Here is a 19186-nt window from a genome sequence, read left to right on the forward strand (position 1 = left end):
TGTGCTGCTTCTGTCCACTTCCTGCTGTCAGAGCGAATGTACCTACAAGATTGTGATGTGAACTGCTTTCAGACTTCTTCCTAAATAGCAGCTGCTAGGATTTCCTTGTGAAGTGATGGTTTTACCTTTTCTCTTTTTTAGCCTTGCCTTTTGATTGCTCCTTTAAGAACAGGGTTTATCAAAATGCCTTCATTTTATATGAAACTTGTGATGTCTTGTATTCTAATTTTTTCCCTGACCTCCCCCTTTACTCTGGCTGCTGAGAGACATTTTTCCTCACCAATCTCCAGTCAGATGAACTCATACCAACTCCAAACACTCAGTCTGCTGCACAGTTCCCCCTCTCTCTCTGTCCCTGGTACCCAAGACTCCCGACTGACAGATTGCATTGCCTTGGATGATGGCCCCTCTCTAGGGAGAGCTTCAACCTGGAAGAAATCTGGCGGGGATTTTAACAGCAATTGAGCTACACACACACACACACACACACACACACACACACACACACATATATATTAAATTGGGTCTCAGCTTTGTTCATATGTGTCTCTCCTATGCCAGAGGATACTGGCAGTCCTTGGGAGAGTTGAAATGCGACTTCACAGTTGGAGGCTGAATCTACTGGCTGTTTTCCAAACCCCAAATTGACATGGGAGAGAGAGAAGTGTTGGGTGGGAAGGCTTCAGTCCTGCAGCCCCTTGTGGTATCAAAGATGAGGCTCTCCAGTGTTTGCCAAAAGCTACAGGGGCCTGATTTCTGATTTCTTCCAAAATTTGTAGCGTATGACGTAAAGTGTGACTCTTCACATAGCTTATGGAAGTATAATAAGGGGCATGCTTTCACTGCTTCTGGAAAATCAGCTTTTAAATGGAAGGGACATATTCTACTAATTTTATTTCAGTTGTGTAACTCCTACTCAGCCTGTCAAGTTCTGATGCCCTTTGTTGCCGTTTTCTCATGAAGTTACTTGAAGTCTTGAGCAGTTTGGATCACACAGGACCATTATAGCTACTTTTTTTCTTGTGAATTTAATTTCCATTCTTCGCCATCTCTAAGATAAGACTAGTTTAACTTTCCATTACTTAACATATCCACTAGTTTGATCAGTACGGTTAATGGTTGCATCATGACAGCAATAGTCAATTTAAGTCGGAGATGGGTGAGTGTGGGTGGACAGGCAGCAATGTCAGCACTTTCATCAGTTTGATTTCTTCTTAGTCTTCCATTTCTATCACTAAGGAGATGGCACTTAATAGTAAACGCAATTGAAACAGAAGCATAGTGAAACATCTCTTTTCAAAAGATGCATTGCAATATCGTCCATGATGTCTGAACAGCTGGAGGAGACAGGTACAAACAGCTAATCCAAGTCACACAGATCCAAATGGGGAGTGCTTGTGGTCTCCCACTGGCCATCTGTTTGGCAAGTAGCAACGACTGCGGAGCGAGTCAAATGAAACTGGAAGTATCTGTGCTATGGGTCTACAGATACTCTGCTGCTGTTATCCCATAGCCAGCTTTGTCCTCTTACAAGTCAGCTGTGCAACAAACTAATCTTCCCCGTGTGTTCACACAAAAATCCTTAACAAAACATCAATGAGTTACATTGTTTAAAGCTGGTAATTTATCTATAGTAACTGCATTAGCCCTGTTGCTTACGTGGGTTTTAAAGCTAGCTTTGTAAGAAGATTAGCGTGTTACTAATAGTCTCAGGCCACAGTAATGCTAGGTGGGATGACCCTTTCAAAATCCAACAGGAGTACAAAATCTTATGTTAATGTCAGGAAGAGAAGCTGAGAGGCTGGTCTTTGAATTGACTTTCTTTGTGAGCTAATGTAGATAAGTAGCATGAGACATGGAGAGTGTTTACTTGCAGCTCCTGACGTCCTCCCAGTGTGTTCTCCTAAGGCTTGTGGTACATCTTTGGTGCCAGGTCTGTGCTTTTTTCATCCAGACAGCTAGAAACGTTTGGATGCTGTGCAGCTGAGTGCACGCTCTGCTCTGAGCCACTGGGTGCCTTCAGGGGAGTCGTTCACAGCACTCACAGGAAATCGAGACTTTTGCCAACATGACTGTGCAAGGAATTTTTGGACCAGAGATGTCACCTATTTTGCTGATAAAATACTGTGATGTAAATGAACAGGTAAATCTAACCTCAGCATATGCTAGGTTGAGTAAGTAGTGATGAACAGCAAATGCTGTCCAGAACGGATGGGGCTGTAAGTGCCTCTTAAAGTGATCCATACAGTATACCCAAGAGATCACTTGTCCTACTTAGTGGAGGCTTTTGTCACTTTCTCCTGGAAGGTTTTATTTCATTTGTTCTAAAAAATGTTGTGTGTACTTATGGGGGAGGAGTGCTGCTGCTAGGATCCCTGCTACTACAAACTCAGTCCCTGGTTGCTGTGAGTTCCCAGCTTCTGTGTTTTGTGCCCTTAATTCAGTTGCTTTCTTGATCACCCAAAGGAAAATCCTCCTTTCCAGTAACAGACCATCAGTTCTGCCCCTTCTTAAGGATTTGGTTGCTACCTCAAGGGCCATAACCAAATGCAGGGAGTTTGTCATGCATGATGCTTGCTATAACTGGTTCGCAGGATCTTTGTGAGAAAGGAAGAAATCACTTTTTATTTCTGAGAATCCAGTTTTAATCTGAAAGATTGAGGGGAGATGCAGTTTGTGTCACTTAAATTTGGGAGCCATTGAGAGATGAGAAGGGTGAGTTTTTATAGTGCTGTGTTGGGAGAATCTCTTTCCAGAACAGAACTACATCTTTACTCATAGTTGTTGGTGTTGGGCATTGTGACAGATTGGTGAAATTCCTGCTCACCAGGCTGCCTGCCTACACTGATCAGATAAAGGTGGAGGAATGCAGAGTAAGTTGCTTTACACGCTTTGTACCTTTTGGCAGTTTTAGCTGATTTGCTCAAACACCATTTCAAAGCCATCTGACAGATGGGAGTAATGATTGAATTGTCTGGCTCACAACAACGTGCAGAGATTTGTGTACTTGCCCTGTGGGCTTTTCAGAGTGAAGAGAACTTGCCTGTAGTAAGTGATGCTCCTAAGCTCTGGCAAGGTAATCAAACAGCTCTGAAGCCTGAAGAGACATCTTTTGCTTACCTGTGGGCCGTACTACTGCAAAACACCCTCCAAAAAAAGGCTCAGTGGAATTACTTTTCATCTATTAAAAATAAATGCTTCCATCAGGCAGTCGGTGGTTTAAAATGGCTCATACACTTCAAATTACTATTATAGGATGGAGATTTATCTGAAAAGAAAAAAAATCCAATCTTGGGATGCTGTACTTTATGTTGTAAACTTGTGACCCTAACGAAGAGATAGCAAAATAGATATGGCTTTATGGTCTTGAGGTTTTGCTGCACGTTATGTACATAAGAGCTTCCCTGAACAAAGCATTAGAAGGTGTACATGTTTCTAGGGAGTAATTTGCATTTTAATGATATGAGGTTTTCATTCAGCTGTTTTCTTTTAAATAAGCCGTTGAGCCCAAATCATAACACTGTTTTCCAAGTTGCTGCTCCCAGAAGCACAGCAGCTCACTGAATTGTCAAGCTGGTCTGACTGATTTCAAGGTTTTGAATCACAGCAAAGAAAATTCTGATCTAATACTTTAAAATTTAGGGTAGATTTTCAAGCTGAGTAGACAAATGGACAGGAATGAAGCTCACACCCTCCTGATGAAGTTAAAACATGTTAAACTGTTGTTAAGATGTATGATTTAGTTCCTGTCCTGAAAAATATCTCCGTAAACTTCCATGGATGTCTTTCACTGAGAAGTGCCTGGCCCTGCTGGGTTTCTGCTGCCTGGCAGATGCTTCAGCAGTGCTTCAGCAGTGCTTCAACTTGCCCCGAAGTCCAAGATCTCCCTGTTCTCGACACCTTTGTAGAAATGGCTTGGAAAGCATTTTGAAGGCCATTTGAGTTTGCTTTCAAACACCGAATTCTAATTAGATGTCCAAATAATTAGGCCTGTCATTTGCCTCTTTAAAGTACTTGGACATCTTTCAGTTGCTTAAAAAGGATTATCTGAAACTGCAGATCTTTGATCTGTGTTAGGGTGGTTTCAGTGTGAATTTCAGCTGCATGCTGTTGATCTGGGGGTTGGACTCTGATCAGTTGAGCCAGTCTCAGTGCCACGGCAGGCTTTGTGGAGGGCTGCTCCAGTTGAGCCCATTGGAAGTCTAACTTGACTTTCATTTCTTCTGTGTGCTTTAATAAAGTGACTTGAAATCTTGAAGGCTTGCTGCAAGTCAGCAGTAAAGCTGAGGATTTACATTTGTGTTGGAATGTTCCAGGGCTCGTCCCACCATGTTCCCTTATCAGCTCACACTCAGGTTTTGCTTGTTTCCATTTAAGATTCTGGTAGTCTCTACCGGACAAAGCTCAGCTGTGTGTGAAGCTGATTTTTCTGCTTTTGATCATAAATGTACTTCAAATGCAAAGGAAAAACTTGAAGAGAACACTGGCCACCCTCGTGCTTCGTGTCCCTTTATGGAAGATGCACTGTATGTATTGAATCACCCGTTGATTACAATTAGAATAAAGTCAGGAATAGAAGTCTCTTGATCTGCTAACAATGTTCTTTGCCATTTGTGCCAAGCAAAGGAAAGGAATATGTCTTTCTATAGGCAACTTAAATGGCTGGGAACAGAAATCTGTGACGTTACCTGTTTGCATAAGAGTACCTTACAAGACCAGCAGCCAAATTCCTTGTACTCTGAGAGCCCTGCCTTTCTAAGCACTGCTGAGGATTCAGCTATCCTTCCTGGTGTTTGTTTTTCCCAACAGCTCTGTTTCTAACACCCTGACCTGCAATGGTGCTATACTCCGTGCAGAGTTTCTATGTAACACACTTAGTCCATACATTTATTTTCTCTTAGTTCCTCTCTTCAATATGCTACCCTCTTGTCCTGGAAGCCTCATTAATTGAGTAGAAACCTTTGTAAATTGGAAATAATTCTGTAGTTATAAAATTTGATGTAACTTTTTATAAATGGCACTCTAGTGACACAAGAATGAACTGCATGGACTTTGAAGGAGGACGGTATGACCGTGTGGCAAACTTACAGAGTTGAAGGATACTTCAGACTACAACTTTCATTTTTTTTCTGTGCCAACTGGTTATTATACACATATTTCCTGTAAGCTTTGGTAGTTTTGGTTCCATCTCTAACCCTTCAAATTCCACCACAGGTTACTTACCAAACAGCATTCATGCAGTAGAGGCGATGCTGGCTGCGGCGAGTATTGGTGCTATCTGGAGTTCAACATCACCAGACTTTGGCATTAACGTGAGTAGCCCTATTGTGCATTTCAGGAAAGCTGTCATTGTTTTTGACAGCCGTGAGGAGGACAAATTAGTGGCAGATGGATTCTGTTCACTTTAATCTTACTGCCACCTTGTGGCACACTGGATTCTCTTTTTCTAGCAGCTACAAACTGAGCAAAAGCCCCGTGTTTTCAGATGTCAGTAAGGATTTGCAGCCCAGCAGTTTGAGCATCTTCAACAAACTCAATGCTGGGAGACTCTCAGACAATCCATAATCTTGGTGAGCTTTTGTTGCATCTTGTCAACTCGTTTTCTCAAGGCCCTGAAGAATGAGTACTGGGTGTGACAAGTGTATGTGGAGCGACTTTGTAGCTTCTGAATAAAAACTGAACAGGAAAAATAGAGGAAAAAAAGGCTAAAAGAAATCATGATACCCAGACATTACAGCATACTCTGGAAGATTTGGGTATACTTTCTGCTTTATTTGGATAGCCCTTAGCACATCATAAACAGTAACAAACTGCTTTTAAAATAGAGTCGTGAATCTTTCTTCTGTTTTAATAGTTTGAATTAAAGCAATTGGAAAATACACTGTACTTTGCAGAATGCAGGAACTACCAGAGTTCTTAGGCAGTGTATGCCCCTCAATCTCACTTCATGGTCCCAGTAGCTGGTTGTGTGTATGGAGCTGCTGGCTGTGGGTTAGCACTAGAGGGCAGCAGCATTCCATTGGTTTGTAGTTGAGGTTCTGACATTGGGAAAGAAAAATGATTTAAAAAAAAAAATAATCATTGCAGCATGTAATGATCAATCTGTTCTACAGATATTTTCTGCTTGCGTAGAAAATGACAGTATGGAGTATTTTCTTTATGGTGTGATTTCATCTCTCATCTGGGGAGAGGTTGTTCATCTTGTTTGTGTTACAGAGTCCTGGTATGCTTTTTGTCCATGCTGATGTGCTGTTATTTTCAGCACCCAGCTTTGTTTTGTTTTTGTGATAGGTTTTTCTAATGAAACTTAGCTGTGGAGCAGCATTGCTATCAGTATCACTTATCCTCCTTTGGCTTGGCAGCATGTGTTGGCTTGAATTCAAACCCTAAAATCTCAACAGATCAGGAGAGCTCCTCAGGGAGATTGACTCCTACCCGAAGGAGTAAGTGTTCCTCCTGTGCACTTGCATTAGTCTCATTAACATAAATTAAGATTTTTTTGTGTTTGGGGAAATAGCGTCACATTTTCGACGTTCCAAACCGATTGTGTATATATGTTTTCTGAATTCTAGAACTGTCTCTTTTCAGAGCTGCCTACACATTGCAAGCTCTGAATGCTATACATCCAAAGACTGTAAGCATTCAGGAAATGTGCTGTCAGGGGACCAGTGAGTTTCCTCCCACACAGAATACTGCCCTTGGCAGCTTGAGCTTCGTTTCTCTTGTCCCTGCTATTCATTTAAGTGCATTAACAAGAAGGTGCTTCTTTTTGGCCCGTGTATGTAAGAAATTAATGGATATGTAAGTTTAGAAAGAGGATCTGCTCTTAGAAATGCGTGAGGAGCCTTTGGTAAGGCTTAGCAAAGGGCTTAATTCGTGGGGTCCTTCACAATACATAGCGCAGGGCTTGAGGCCTATCAACTAGAAGGAGCTGAATTTGGTGTACCTGGGCTTTTCATGAAAGCAATTCCTTGCTGAGCCATCTGGTTGGATTAAAGTTCCAGTGTAGCAATTACACGTTCCATCTGTTTGTGTTCCCTTTGTATCACACCAAACTGCCCTGTGGGATTTGATCCTGCCGGTGCTAATGAGTGTGATTGGGTATGTTAGCAGGATTAGCAAGACCCTGAGAGTTGTTGTCACCTCTGTTTCTGATCCACACTTGGCTTCGGATTTCATTCCTCTGCTAGAGTACCTTTAGCCTCTGGTTTTTAAACAGGCAGTGTGGATTTGGGGTGCATATCTGTGTTCAGCATGTGTGTCTATCACACAGACATGCACACTGTGTGCGTTGATCGGTCAGCTCTTCAGAATTGTTGCAGAGGAGTGAGCATGCTGACATCCCTAAGACAGATGGAAGTTTGATTCCGTACTCCCTTGGAGATTAATGTGCTAATGCTTTATTAAAAACCTGTTCTGTTGGTGAACCTGGGGATTTTTTAAAGCTAATTGATATAGTTAGATGTCAGTGCATTGTCACCATGTGTGTATGTGTGTATTTAGGAAAAGGAAATGCACCTTCATGCTTTTCTGCATAGTAGAAAGCATTTTCTTTCAAGTGGTTGAGGAAGAAGTGTGTTAAAGTGGCATTCAGCTGTCAGCTGCTATTCATCTTTAATGGTACCCCTGTACCTCACGTGTGCTGTTCAGAGAGCTTTCCTAACAACGTGGGGATCAGCTGTGCTCAGAGCTCCATACTTCTGCAGTAGGCTTCTTATTTGTTATTATTTCATTGCAACCCTGACTCACCCAGCTTGGAAAGGAGTTCAATGCAGATGACTTGATGGATGTTGGAGACATGAAATAGGTTGTTAGAATTGTGTTATACTTGAAAATCTTGGGATGAGTGAAGGACAGGGACAAGCAGCCTTTTCATGATTCTGCAAAGTCCTACCCTTGCACCTGACTTGAAACAACACTTGAATTTAACATTGAGTGGATTTTGGTTTGTAATTCATTTTTAACTTGTTTTTCTCCTTGTCCCTAGGGTGTGCTGGACAGATTTTCTCAAATTCAGCCTAAGCTCATCTTCTCTGTTGAAGCTGTTGTGTATAATGGCAAAGAACATAACCACTTGGAAAAGCTGCTTAGTGTGGTAAAAGGTATTTCACTGCATACCATGCATCTTATACCATAACTGCGTCTCCACTGTCACTAAAAATGACACCTTTGGCTGCTTGTTGCTGTCCTTGCTCCCTTACAAAGTCTTTTTGGCCACTTACAGTTGCAGAGCTGATATGAGGGGAAACTTTCTTTTTTTGTTTTGCAGGATTTTAACATAGTCTTTTGCTAGCTTAGTTTAAATCTGTTGATAGCTCTATCAGCATGCATTAGCTGGCAGTCTGAGTGGGGGAACAGGAGCTGTTAATGCTGCTTTTTTATGCCTATGTAAAGTGCTGCTGAAAACAACTGAAAAGGTTTTACAGCACTAAAACTTGATTTTTACATGTAAGTCTTTATTTTAAAGGCTGGCAATAATTGTAGTTAACAGATTTTTGGGGGAGTTTTTTTAATGTCTAAAACTATATCAATGCTCTGTGCATCAGAATTATTTCAGCAATAGGAAATTAGACTGTGATGCAAATGGATTTCAAAGACTTATATAACTGAATGTGGTCAATATTTTCTTTCTTCCTTCCAGGGCTTCCAGATTTAAAAAAAGTGGTGGTGATCCCTTATGTCTCCTCAAGAGAAACTATAGATATCTCTAAGATTCCAAACAGGTAATGGGAGCTTTTGAGCTGTGAATCTCTGAGCTAGGGATGAATACTGCTATCTCTTGAAAATGTATGACCTTTTCAACTTGTGAAAGCTAGGATTTAGCCAGATTTCTTGAGGTGGGTCCATACTGAAATAGGTATTACGCTTCTATAGATGTGTTGCTTCTACTAACCACCTGTTGGTATTAATAGTTCTCAGATGAAGGCTCATGATCTTTCCCTTCCAAATCAAAAATGTATCATGGGATGGAAGCACAGGGGGAAAAAAAAAGATCTGGATTTTTCCATTCTTTCTTTCCCTTGTTTTCTCTGTTAGTTCTTCTATCTTCAGGGAATGCAGGGAGGCATTCAATTTGGAACACAGTCCCCATGCTAAAGGTGATCAAGGCTTGAACTGCATTGCACTCAGCGTGTGAAGGAGGTTGGCTGGGCAGCAGTTTCTGCCTCTCTGTGTGCCATCTCAAACTGCTTTGGTCAGGGGATGCCTTTTCTTGGCTTTGTCATGATGGTAGGCAGAATATCCTGATAATACCCACACTGTAATGTGTTTTGTGGTCTACACATAACCTTGTTCTTTTTTTTGTTTGTTTTTTTTTAAGCAAAACACTAATTAACACACAGACACTCATTTCCAGAGCTGTTAGCAATTTAAACAGAATAACAGCTAAAACTTAAAAAGTATGTACAGTTTGTGTGTATAGTTGATAGTAAAAGAGCTACCAGGTATAGAGCTAATCTTACATATGAGTTGGGGTAATGCTTTAAAAAACAAACAAAACATTGAGATGTTCCCTTTCTTCCCTCTTATGCAGTGTCTTTTTAGAAGACTTCCTTGCTACTGGGAAAGGAGACCAGGCACCCCAGCTGGAGTTTGAACAGCTGCCTTTCAGTCATCCTCTCTTTATCATGTATTCATCAGGCACAACTGGGGCACCAAAATGCATGGTGCATTCAGCAGGGGTATGTCTTCCCTATGGAACTATGCTATCTGTATATGACTCCCTGTGTTGTGGTTTTTTTTTCCTTTAACAGCATCTTAAATCTTAACATACTTCAAGGAGGAATTGATTTCTGACAGTAATCAATTTCTCAGTAACCCACTATTAAACTTTCAAATTTATTGTTGACTGATTGAAAGCAAATATGGACTAATGAGGAAACAAAATAATTTGATTGCTATGGAGACCTTTCAGAGATGTCAGCTGTTGGGAATGTGTATGTGTCACAAAGCTGGTAGAAGTGGCCCAGTTGATGCTTGCAGCAGCAAGCTGAAAGAACTTGAATGGCTGCTTGGAACCAATTTTTGGACACTGTCAAATTTGAGACTCACGGGGAGTTTGCACTTTATCATCTCAGTTTTTTCAGTGATCTTAAGTTTTTGTCAGTTCAGAGCACGTTAAAACTTTCTCTGCTATTGGTGTAGCCCTTCATTAAAGGCAGGGATTTTTTCTACTTGTAAGGCAGGCAGAAGGTGCTGTCTAGAACCCTCTTGCCAACTTGTGGTAGTTAAGCTGTGTAACTATTAGCTGCTGTCCTTTGCTTCTGCTAGTTGCTCTGAAAGTCATGGTGAGCATCTTGCAAGACTACCTGTAGAGTCATTCAAACAGCCCTAAGGCTGGGTTGCTTTATGCACTTTGTGTGTTACTGCTTCCCTGTGATACCAAGGGCTGAAATGTTTGCCCACAAACAAATTCCACACTGCCTGCAACATTCTGCTTTGCTACAGTAGTAATAGGAGATCATACCAGGCAGTGTGAGACATGTGAAATGGTCCCTCTGGGACACGTCCTATGTTTGGAGAAAGAAGGAAATGCATTTTGAAGTCTGACAGCTGTTTGGAAGCTGTGCTGGCTTCAGCCTGGTTAAATACTTGCAGAAATGAATTAGCAGGAGCAGGGCAGGTGTTTTGTTCAGTGATGCATGATAAGCAGTTGGGAGATGAAAAACACAGATGTGGATTAGCCAACAGGATTCCTCTCTGTTGAGGAGTTTTCTCCTCCTGTTTTATCCACGTGGCCACTTTGCTCACTCTCAGTTTTGCCCCTGCTCCTCATCCCAATGATGTTTTCAGTTAATGCTGCCTGAATGTTGAACAAAACGCTGTGACTCAGGACCAGCAGCCACAAGATGCTGCTCTCTGCACTGCCTCACTTCTTGGCACTGATCCTTATGTGCTGATGATGCGACTCAGGAGCCTCAGTGCCCCTGGCTGATCTTTGACACTCCAGATGCTCAGCACTGCATTAGCTGCATGTTAAGCATAGTGAAGGCACCCAGACCAGTGGGTTTTTATCAGCTGCCAGCTATGTCCTGTAATGCTAAATGCTTAAGATGTATTTTGAGTGTCCTACTAGTGCTGTAAGGAAGTGGAAGTGAAGCAAGTTGAATAAATGAGCATGAGAATGAACACTGCATGTTAGGCTGCAAGCTTCTGAACTTTATTGCACTCTCCCAGAGTACGCTTATTTTTTTTATCAGAGTTACAAGTTTGTTTTCCTTGGGGAACTGTTCATGGCCTGTGCCTAAAGTCATTGTTAGATTAAAAACGCACCTTTGTGTTGGCTCCAGAGTTGTGAAAAAGTAATAAGTAAATGAAAGGAAAGCAAAATGTTATTTTAATTGAATTTGGTTTTCAGTTTCACTACTTGGTGTGGCTCTTCCAGAGTGCATACTTTTGTATATGGGATATTTATGTTAACACCTGGATTTCTTCTGGCAAAGCTGAGAAGTTATTCATAACATTTCTACATCCGAAATACAAGCATTTTAAATGTAGATAACAGTAGTGTATAGCTAGATGGCAGCATAGTGACAGCTTTGTATATTCAAGCAGTAGCAGGTGAATTTGGACCTCATACCAGAGAGAAAATCAGATTTACTCCTTTAGTTTTATTTGATGTTTTCTACCTTTTCTCCCAAAGTGTGTGCTGTTCTCATGACTTTTTCATTTCAAATGTTTATCTGTAATCTCTTTTCTTTTAGCATAAATTTTGTTGCATGGCCATGAGGCTACAACTCATTGCATCAATGGAAAAAAAAAAAATGCAAACCCCACTTTATTTTAAAATCAGGCATGTTGTGTCACTGCAGTGGAGTGACTCAGTGAAGTAGTTTGTAAACTTCCTTGGCTTAACATATTACATGTTAATGATTAGGAAAGTATAGCTGGATCTCAAACAGAAGTGAAAAGAAGATATTTCACTGCTCCACTGTTAATGCTGATGCTTTGAACAGTGAGATTTTTCCACATTGCTAGTTAGTTCAATATTTACAAGCTATATGTATGGTTATGTCTTTTGTTTCTTGAGAGTTAATAGGAAAATTGATTTGTATGAATAATAAATGGTAGCTGCTACAGTTCACAGCAGCTGTAGGTCCCTCCAACCTGTCTAGATGTACTGAGGATAAAATCCTCCTGCTTACCTACCTGGCAAATCTGATTGGTGAAGCCATACTGTGAAAATTATAGCCTGCATGGAGTATTCTGCAACTCTGATGGCTGAATAGAGCTGGAAGGGAAGAAAGCTGTTTACTCCACAAAATTACAAGTGATGTGCAGTGGGAATTGCTGAGGTCTAATGAGAAAGTCTGAAAAGTTACGTGAGAAAATGGAGAATGCAATTGCTGCTGCTGCTTTAGATAGGCCCTGGGATTTACTTCAGTTGTGGTTGGGAGGAAATGTTTGTCGGTAATCCTGGAGTGCATCCTGACAAATTAGTTTTTGGAAGACTGAGTACTGCCAGTTTTTTTCTATGTAAACTTAATTTTTTACTTCACTTTTTTTTTTTCAGGGTACATTAATACAGCACCTGAAGGAACACATTCTTCATGGCAACATGACCAGCAGTGACATCATTATGTACTACACAACGGCAAGTGTGGCTCACTGAGGCACTTCTAAAAAGCCTTTAATGCATTTTCCTTACAAGTCTGAGAGTTTTTCCCACAAATCTACAAGTTCACTTTTATGTACTTTTAGTTCTTGCTCTGTAAAGAGCCGTCCTGTTTAACTGGGCTTTACATAAATATATAAATAAAATATTAGGTGAAAAGTTTGACCTTTCTGATGAACGTCACGTTAAATGTTTCTGATCTAATTAGTGAGGAAAACTAATTTATTTTTACAGCCTGTTAGGGTCATTGATCTAACCTCCTCATCAATTTAATCTGCAAAACAGACTCTACCTTCCTTCTTCATGTAATTGACCGTACTGAAGAAGAGAATTTTTTGTTGTTCTGTTTTGATGGAGAAGGAAACATTTGCACATCTGAGTTCAGTAGAGGGAAGGAGTAAAGCTGAGTGACCTTTGGAGGACTTCAGCTGTGTTTTCTTTAACGTTGTTGTAGTGAAGAAAATGATTCTGCAGTCTTCTCTAACAGTGTGAGAAGGCTCATGTCTCTCCTCGTGTTCCTTTCTAAACTTTGACACCACTAATTGGTCTGCAGTACTTCTGCAGGGGAACTGTAATTACCTTGTCCTAATGTTGTTCCGTATTGTGACTCGTGCTTTAAAGCTGTATGTATAGGGAGATGTGGGATCCTATCTCAATAGGTACTTATGAGGATACGTTATGAGCGTTCATCAGTAATGGGTGCCTGATCCAGTCTTGGGACAGGTGAGAGGAGAATCAGTGCTCCAGCCTTGTTTTCTGATTTCTAAACTGTGTGATTGGGGATAATGAGCAGGGAGATATAAACTCACGTGCTGGTTTAAGTTTCAAACCTTTGGATGAGGAAAATGGAGGGGTAGATGGCGTATCTTGCACAAGGGCAAGAGGCATGCTTTGTGCCAGCTGACTGTGCAAAAAGTCATGATTTCTCTAGTTGCCTTTGGCTCCTCTATAGCTGTATGACAGCAATACTCCTGGGCCTGTGGTAGAGCTGCCAGTAAAGTGGACAAGTAGCTGACAAAGATAGAAAGTAATTTTGATATTTTCTCTGTTCTAGACTGGCTGGATGATGTGGAACTGGTTGGTGACGGCGCTTGCTACTGGAGCTTCAGTGGTTTTGTATGATGGATCTCCTCTAGTCCCATCACCAAATGTGCTCTGGGACTTGATTGACCGACTAGGGTAGGTAACAAATCTTAAGTCAAATGGTCTTCTGTTAAAATGCTCACGTGAAACCAACCCCATTAAGGATGCTTTCTTGGTCAAAAGCTTGTATGTGGGGTGACACAGTTTTGACTTGATGTTGAGTAGAACAGATTCTTTAAATTTCACACTATAAACAGTCTTTGAAAGCAGAAGAGACAAAGTTTGATCATTTAAAAATGGATTCAGGCATTTGGGTTCCCAGCAAACAAAGAATTTTGGTTCAGTAGTCAGTTTTCAAGAGCAGCCTTTTCAAAATGTAGTAATTGGGAGCAATCTGAAGAGAAATGTCTCAGAACACTCCGAACTTTTAAGAATCTTTTGTTTCAAGCAGCTCAATGTATGACTCAATATAACATGTTTACTTCAAGACAGAAGTTTACTGGAAAGGCTCAGCAGGGCTACTTATATTTCCACATTTTGCTTTTTAATTTATAGTGCTGAATTCTTAGCCATTTTCTGGGTGTTTTACAAAGTTCTTTGTACCTAGCAGTGCTCAAAGTGCCCTCTGTCCAATCCCAGGAAAATGATCAGGTGAACAACTGAAATCCCGTGGTGCTATTTAGCTGCTGAGTGCACTGGTTAAACTTTGATTTTTGCTATTCACCCATTTTTTCAAACTGTAAGGAGTGTAGATCTGAGTGCTGTTACTTTATAGTAAAATGGGCGTAATTTTTTTGTTGGTAATTAAAATTAATTTGTTGCAGAAGGTGGATGCCAAAAGCCTGACTTTCTGACTCTCGATCATTAATAATTTAAACGTTGTTCTGTCTTTTGTGCCATGTAATATTTAAAGACTGTCATTTAGTCTCTGGGTATTATAACTGAAAGTTAATATCTTGTTAGAATGCTTCCATTTGGGGAAAAAAAACCAAACAAACACAACTTTCCTCCCCTACCCACAAACCCCCTAAAAAACACTGGAACAGGCAGAAATGTAGACCCAAGAAATAAGATGGCTTATTTTTAAGCATTGTTTCTACATGCCAAAAAGTAAGTGAAGATATCTCAAATGTGTCTGCATGTCTCACTTTTGTAATCTGGTGCTAAAAGCGGTGGCCATCTGTGTGGTGCTTCATAATGCAGTCTGTTCCCAACTCAGTTATGTGTTACATATTAAAAAAAAAAAAGCTTCAACATGTTAAGACTTCCTCACTTTACTGAAGATGCACCATGCTCTCCTTTGGTTATCTTGATGGTGCTATAAAAATGCTATCGTGCTGCTCAGCAAGAGTTACTTCTGTGGACATCAGTGAAAGATCTATTTAAGTGAACTGTATTTAATAATTACCCATCAGTTATGTAGCATTTGGAAGGAAATAAAAGCAGATTAGTCTCTGTATGTGCTGGAGAGGAAGACTTTAAAAATAGAGAAGTATTATGTATTCTATCTGTAAAACAAGAAGTAACCTGAAGCATGGAAGAGAAGTAAGATACAGTAAAAAGAGAGATTTTTACAAGAGTGAAACTAGTTGTTGTGATTGGGCTGCATGATAAATGAAGGAGAGATTTCTTCCTTCCTGCCCATGGGTGGAAGCCTCTCAACTCATCTCATCCACCTGAATGGTGGAGAAAGGCACCCCTGATGGCAGTGGGGTAGCTCTCTTTCCATTTCTGAAATGGTGTGATTATCTCAAGTGCTGTTCTACCTTGCATCTTGCCTTTGGAGTGAAGATAGGATCTTGTTTTAACTTGGTTACACTGATGTATGTGTTGCCCTAGCTCTGTGCGTTCAGCCCATAGCCCTTATCCTAGTTTGTTTCTGCTCTTGTTCTTGAGTGAGTTTATTGCTGTAACATAAAATGAATTAGCAGGGAGCAGGGCTTCTTGAAGGTCAGCAGAACCATCCAGCTAGCACTTCCCCTGATGGAGTTGGAAGGGGTAGAGCCTTCATTTCAAATTGCACTGGAAAGCTCTTTTCTCTTTTTTTCCTTTACTTGATTTGAGTACCAAAAATTACCAGGGCTGCTCTGAAAGTAATGCCTCCTCTTTTATGATGTCTGCTCACCATGTCAGAGGCAGATGGTGGTGGTAGGGTGGTAGAAGTTGAACCTCCCCATCAATATTCTGCTACATTTTGTTGCTGTATGACAAATGGGAGTGGCTCATGGTTAGAACTATGTTGAAGAAAAACTGTTTTGAAGCAGCTGAGAATTTGCTCTATCGAATAGTGCTATTGTGCAGTTTGTATCTGTGGTAACTTCCATGGTAATAAATAGGAGGCTCCTGAGCAACTTTCTAAACTTTCTCTGGGTTCCTGTTGAGATTAATGGGACCTCAGAGCCTGTTTGTTAAAGGAGTAAACAAAGATTCTATTTTAGCCTGCTGATTTCTTAAACTGGCTTTCATTGATTACAGAAAATAGCTCAGTTTTTGCAAATGCAGTAATTACTTTTCTGGAGGATTGGGAAGGATTCGCTGTGCTTTGCTGTTTTTGTGGGTTTTCTAGAAAGTATGTAGGAACTGGGAGGTGGTGTTTCTGGGCTGCATTTCCTGCATCAGCCCGGGGTAAATGTCTTCCCTCTCTTTCTCTTTCCCCTCCCAGCGTTCAGTTGGGTGTTTAATACATTAAGATAGGGATGTATTAAAAGGTCCCTTTTGATCAGAAGGCCAGAGTTGCAGTTATTGCATTCGACACAGAAGATTACATCCCTCATGTATTCACAGGGAACAGATCCCAGAACTCTCTCAGATCTTGCAGGATGGGTGCACTGGTTCTGAACTTCAGTTCCTGCTATCTGCTCAGTTCAGTACTTCTGTTGCTGATGCACAAATTGTTCTCCACACCACTGCTCTGGGTACAGATATGAGGAGTGTCATGTTTCTAATTTGTCCAATATGCGAAATGGACAACATTCTCAAGGCTGTATTTTATTTATTACATTAATTGAAATATTTAACACAGTGCCTTCAGTGTTGTTGTGAACGTCCTATTTAATGTAATTGCTCTGGGTCTGATTGCATTGTCATAAAGACCAGTGATGTGCAACTGGGAGGTAGAATGGTCTGCTCGGTTCTGGAGATGCTAAGCATGATGTCTGTACTTTAATGTGTGCACTGGTTGTTGTAACATAGGATTACTGTGATTTAATGAGAAGCCAAAAGCAGCCGAAATAGGAATTCTCCCTGAACCTTCCCCCCCCTCAAGGATACATACAGCCAGATACTGAATACTGCCTTTGCATGTACTTACTGCAGTGACAGAATTCATTTATTAAATTAGCTAGGCCAAGCTTCATGTTCAGTTAGACATCTGCAGCTCAGACTTCCATCAGTGGGAACATGTATCTACCAGCAAATCCCCGACTGCTGTGTTCAGAGGCAAGTATTCTTTGTTACACTGTGCCCCAAAACGGCAAAATTTTGCTGTGTTGCAGTGTAACAAGGCAGCAGGTCTGTGTTAAACAGCTCAGTGGCAATTATGCCCAATTAATGGAGTAAATGTTGTAACGTTTTGTGATGTCTTTGGAGCGTTCGGCAGTTAAGAATTCCTGTAAATGAAAGTGAACCTTTTCCAGGAGGTGGGAAGGCTTTGCTTAATATTTAAAGATAGAATTAAAAGTTTCCAAGCTAAAGAAATGACGTGTGGTCTGAATTATTTTGATGGCTCGAAGGAATGCTCCCCTGCACTTAAAGCTTTAGGAGACTTCATTGCTTGACTAATCAATGCATGGAGTGCCTTCAGCCTCTGCTTACTGCAATGGGGATTGCCAACCTTCTGAATCTTAGTGTGTTTAAATATGAAAAATTTTAAACTTTTTCTCCCTCTAGGATCACCATCCTTGGAACGGGTGCCAAGTGGCTTGCTGTGCTAGAAGAGAAAAACTTAAAACCATGTAAGCTTCTGAAAGCTATTGCATCTCCTTTGTTTGTTTTTTTTTTACCCTCTGCCCTGCCTTTCTTCTCAGATTCCAGCCCTTGTCACAAACAAATCTTACCTCATTTTTGTGGGTTGTAGTGTTGAACGGTTACAAACTCTTGTGAAGATTTAACCTGACCTTAGTTTGTGGATTTCCTCCTTTAAAGGTGAAACACACAACCTCCAAACGCTCCATACTATATTGTCTACAGGATCGCCTCTCAAATCTCAAAGCTATGAGTATGTCTACAAGCACATAAAGAGCAGTGTCCTCCTGGGATCCATTTCAGGTGATGCTTCTATGCTATATGCATCTTAATTCTGTTCATTGCCTTTATATTTCCTTTTTGCTTGTTTCCTACTGTGCCTTCAGGAAACCTAGACGTTGGAGCATTCGGGTTTGGGTAGAGTTAAACTGGAATTAATTCTCTCTTGTGCAGATACCTTATGAGTAATTCAGTATGCCATAATGAAGCTCATACAGGAAAGCTTTTAGATTGAATGTTTCTGATATGGTGGATGTTCTGCATTTTAGAGTCTTTTTTTTTTTTTTTTTTTTTTGAAGCAGGATCATTTATTTTGACTCGCTGTCCTTAGGGGTTGCAGGGTGAGATCAAGAAAAGAGTCTATTAACCTACAGAACATAGGGCTCTGAAAATAGCTGACTTCAGCAGGAAATGCCTCTTAGAGAGGTTTTTCCATGCTCCCGTTTCAATTCTTTTGTGCCACATAATTGGCACAGCAGACAGATCTTTGTAAATTATATAATTAGAGAAATATCAAGCCCACATACTGCGTAGTTTGTTGTGAGGAGTGCTGGCTGAGGCAACTTCTGTACATAGAAGGTCCCTCATAACTCCTCATGCTGCTTTGTAATGAAGACTGAGTTTTCCCAGGGCTTTTAAGCTTCGTTTAGTTTGATGTTGTAGTCTGACTATTCTGCTTCTGAAGTCACTCTGCTCTTAGTAAGAGTAGTGCTGGATTCTAGACTTGCTACTACAGACATTGATGGTCTCAAATGTGGAAAACTGTTTTGATAACTAAAGCCAGCAGTATTGATTTCGTCTTAGAATTCTACATCTTTAAAGACCTGTAAGTATTCCAGTTGTGTGCACTTTCTCAATGCCTATTTTTATTGGGAGAACTGCTCATCCTCTGAGTGTGGTTGCCTCCTCCTTGGCTGCCAATATGAAGAAGGAATAGAAGCTATGTATTGAGTGGAAGGGCTAGTTCAAGCTAATGAAAACAAACAAGAAAAGATTTCCAAGTGGTCTCGAATATCGAAGTCAGTGCAGTAGGGCTTGTTTCTTTTGTCATTCTTACATAAATGGATTTTTTCTAATGAGCCTCAAGAACCTACTGATATGGATCTACTGGAAGAAAAGCTATGCCTTAAGGAACTCTTCTGCATGAAAGGTGTTCATGTTTGAAGAGTTGCACACACAAAACAGGAGAAGAAAGCTCTGCTGTGAGAAATCATATAGCAGTGGTAATACTGACTGTTGTCTGTGCTG

General features: G+C 40.7%; 1 protein-coding gene across 1 annotated transcript in view; it reads left to right on the top strand.

Annotated features, from left to right (window-relative positions):
* AACS (acetoacetyl-CoA synthetase) overlaps positions 1–19186 on the top strand; it is a 38278-nt gene that overhangs the window by 10724 nt on the left and 8368 nt on the right. Inside the window, exons 5-12 of the mRNA XM_042865451.1 lie at positions 5215–5312; positions 7988–8102; positions 8642–8723; positions 9533–9680; positions 12512–12592; positions 13668–13792; positions 17585–17649; positions 17840–17962. Of these exons, the coding sequence (XP_042721385.1) occupies positions 5215–5312; positions 7988–8102; positions 8642–8723; positions 9533–9680; positions 12512–12592; positions 13668–13792; positions 17585–17649; positions 17840–17962 (837 nt within the window). The remainder of the gene's footprint in view (positions 1–5214; positions 5313–7987; positions 8103–8641; positions 8724–9532; positions 9681–12511; positions 12593–13667; positions 13793–17584; positions 17650–17839; positions 17963–19186) is intronic.

The sequence above is a fragment of the Lagopus leucura genome, unplaced genomic scaffold, assembly GCF_019238085.1.
Source record: "Lagopus leucura isolate 7727_CA_CO unplaced genomic scaffold, USGS_WTPT01 Super-Scaffold_806, whole genome shotgun sequence".
NCBI lineage: Eukaryota > Metazoa > Chordata > Aves > Galliformes > Phasianidae > Lagopus > Lagopus leucura.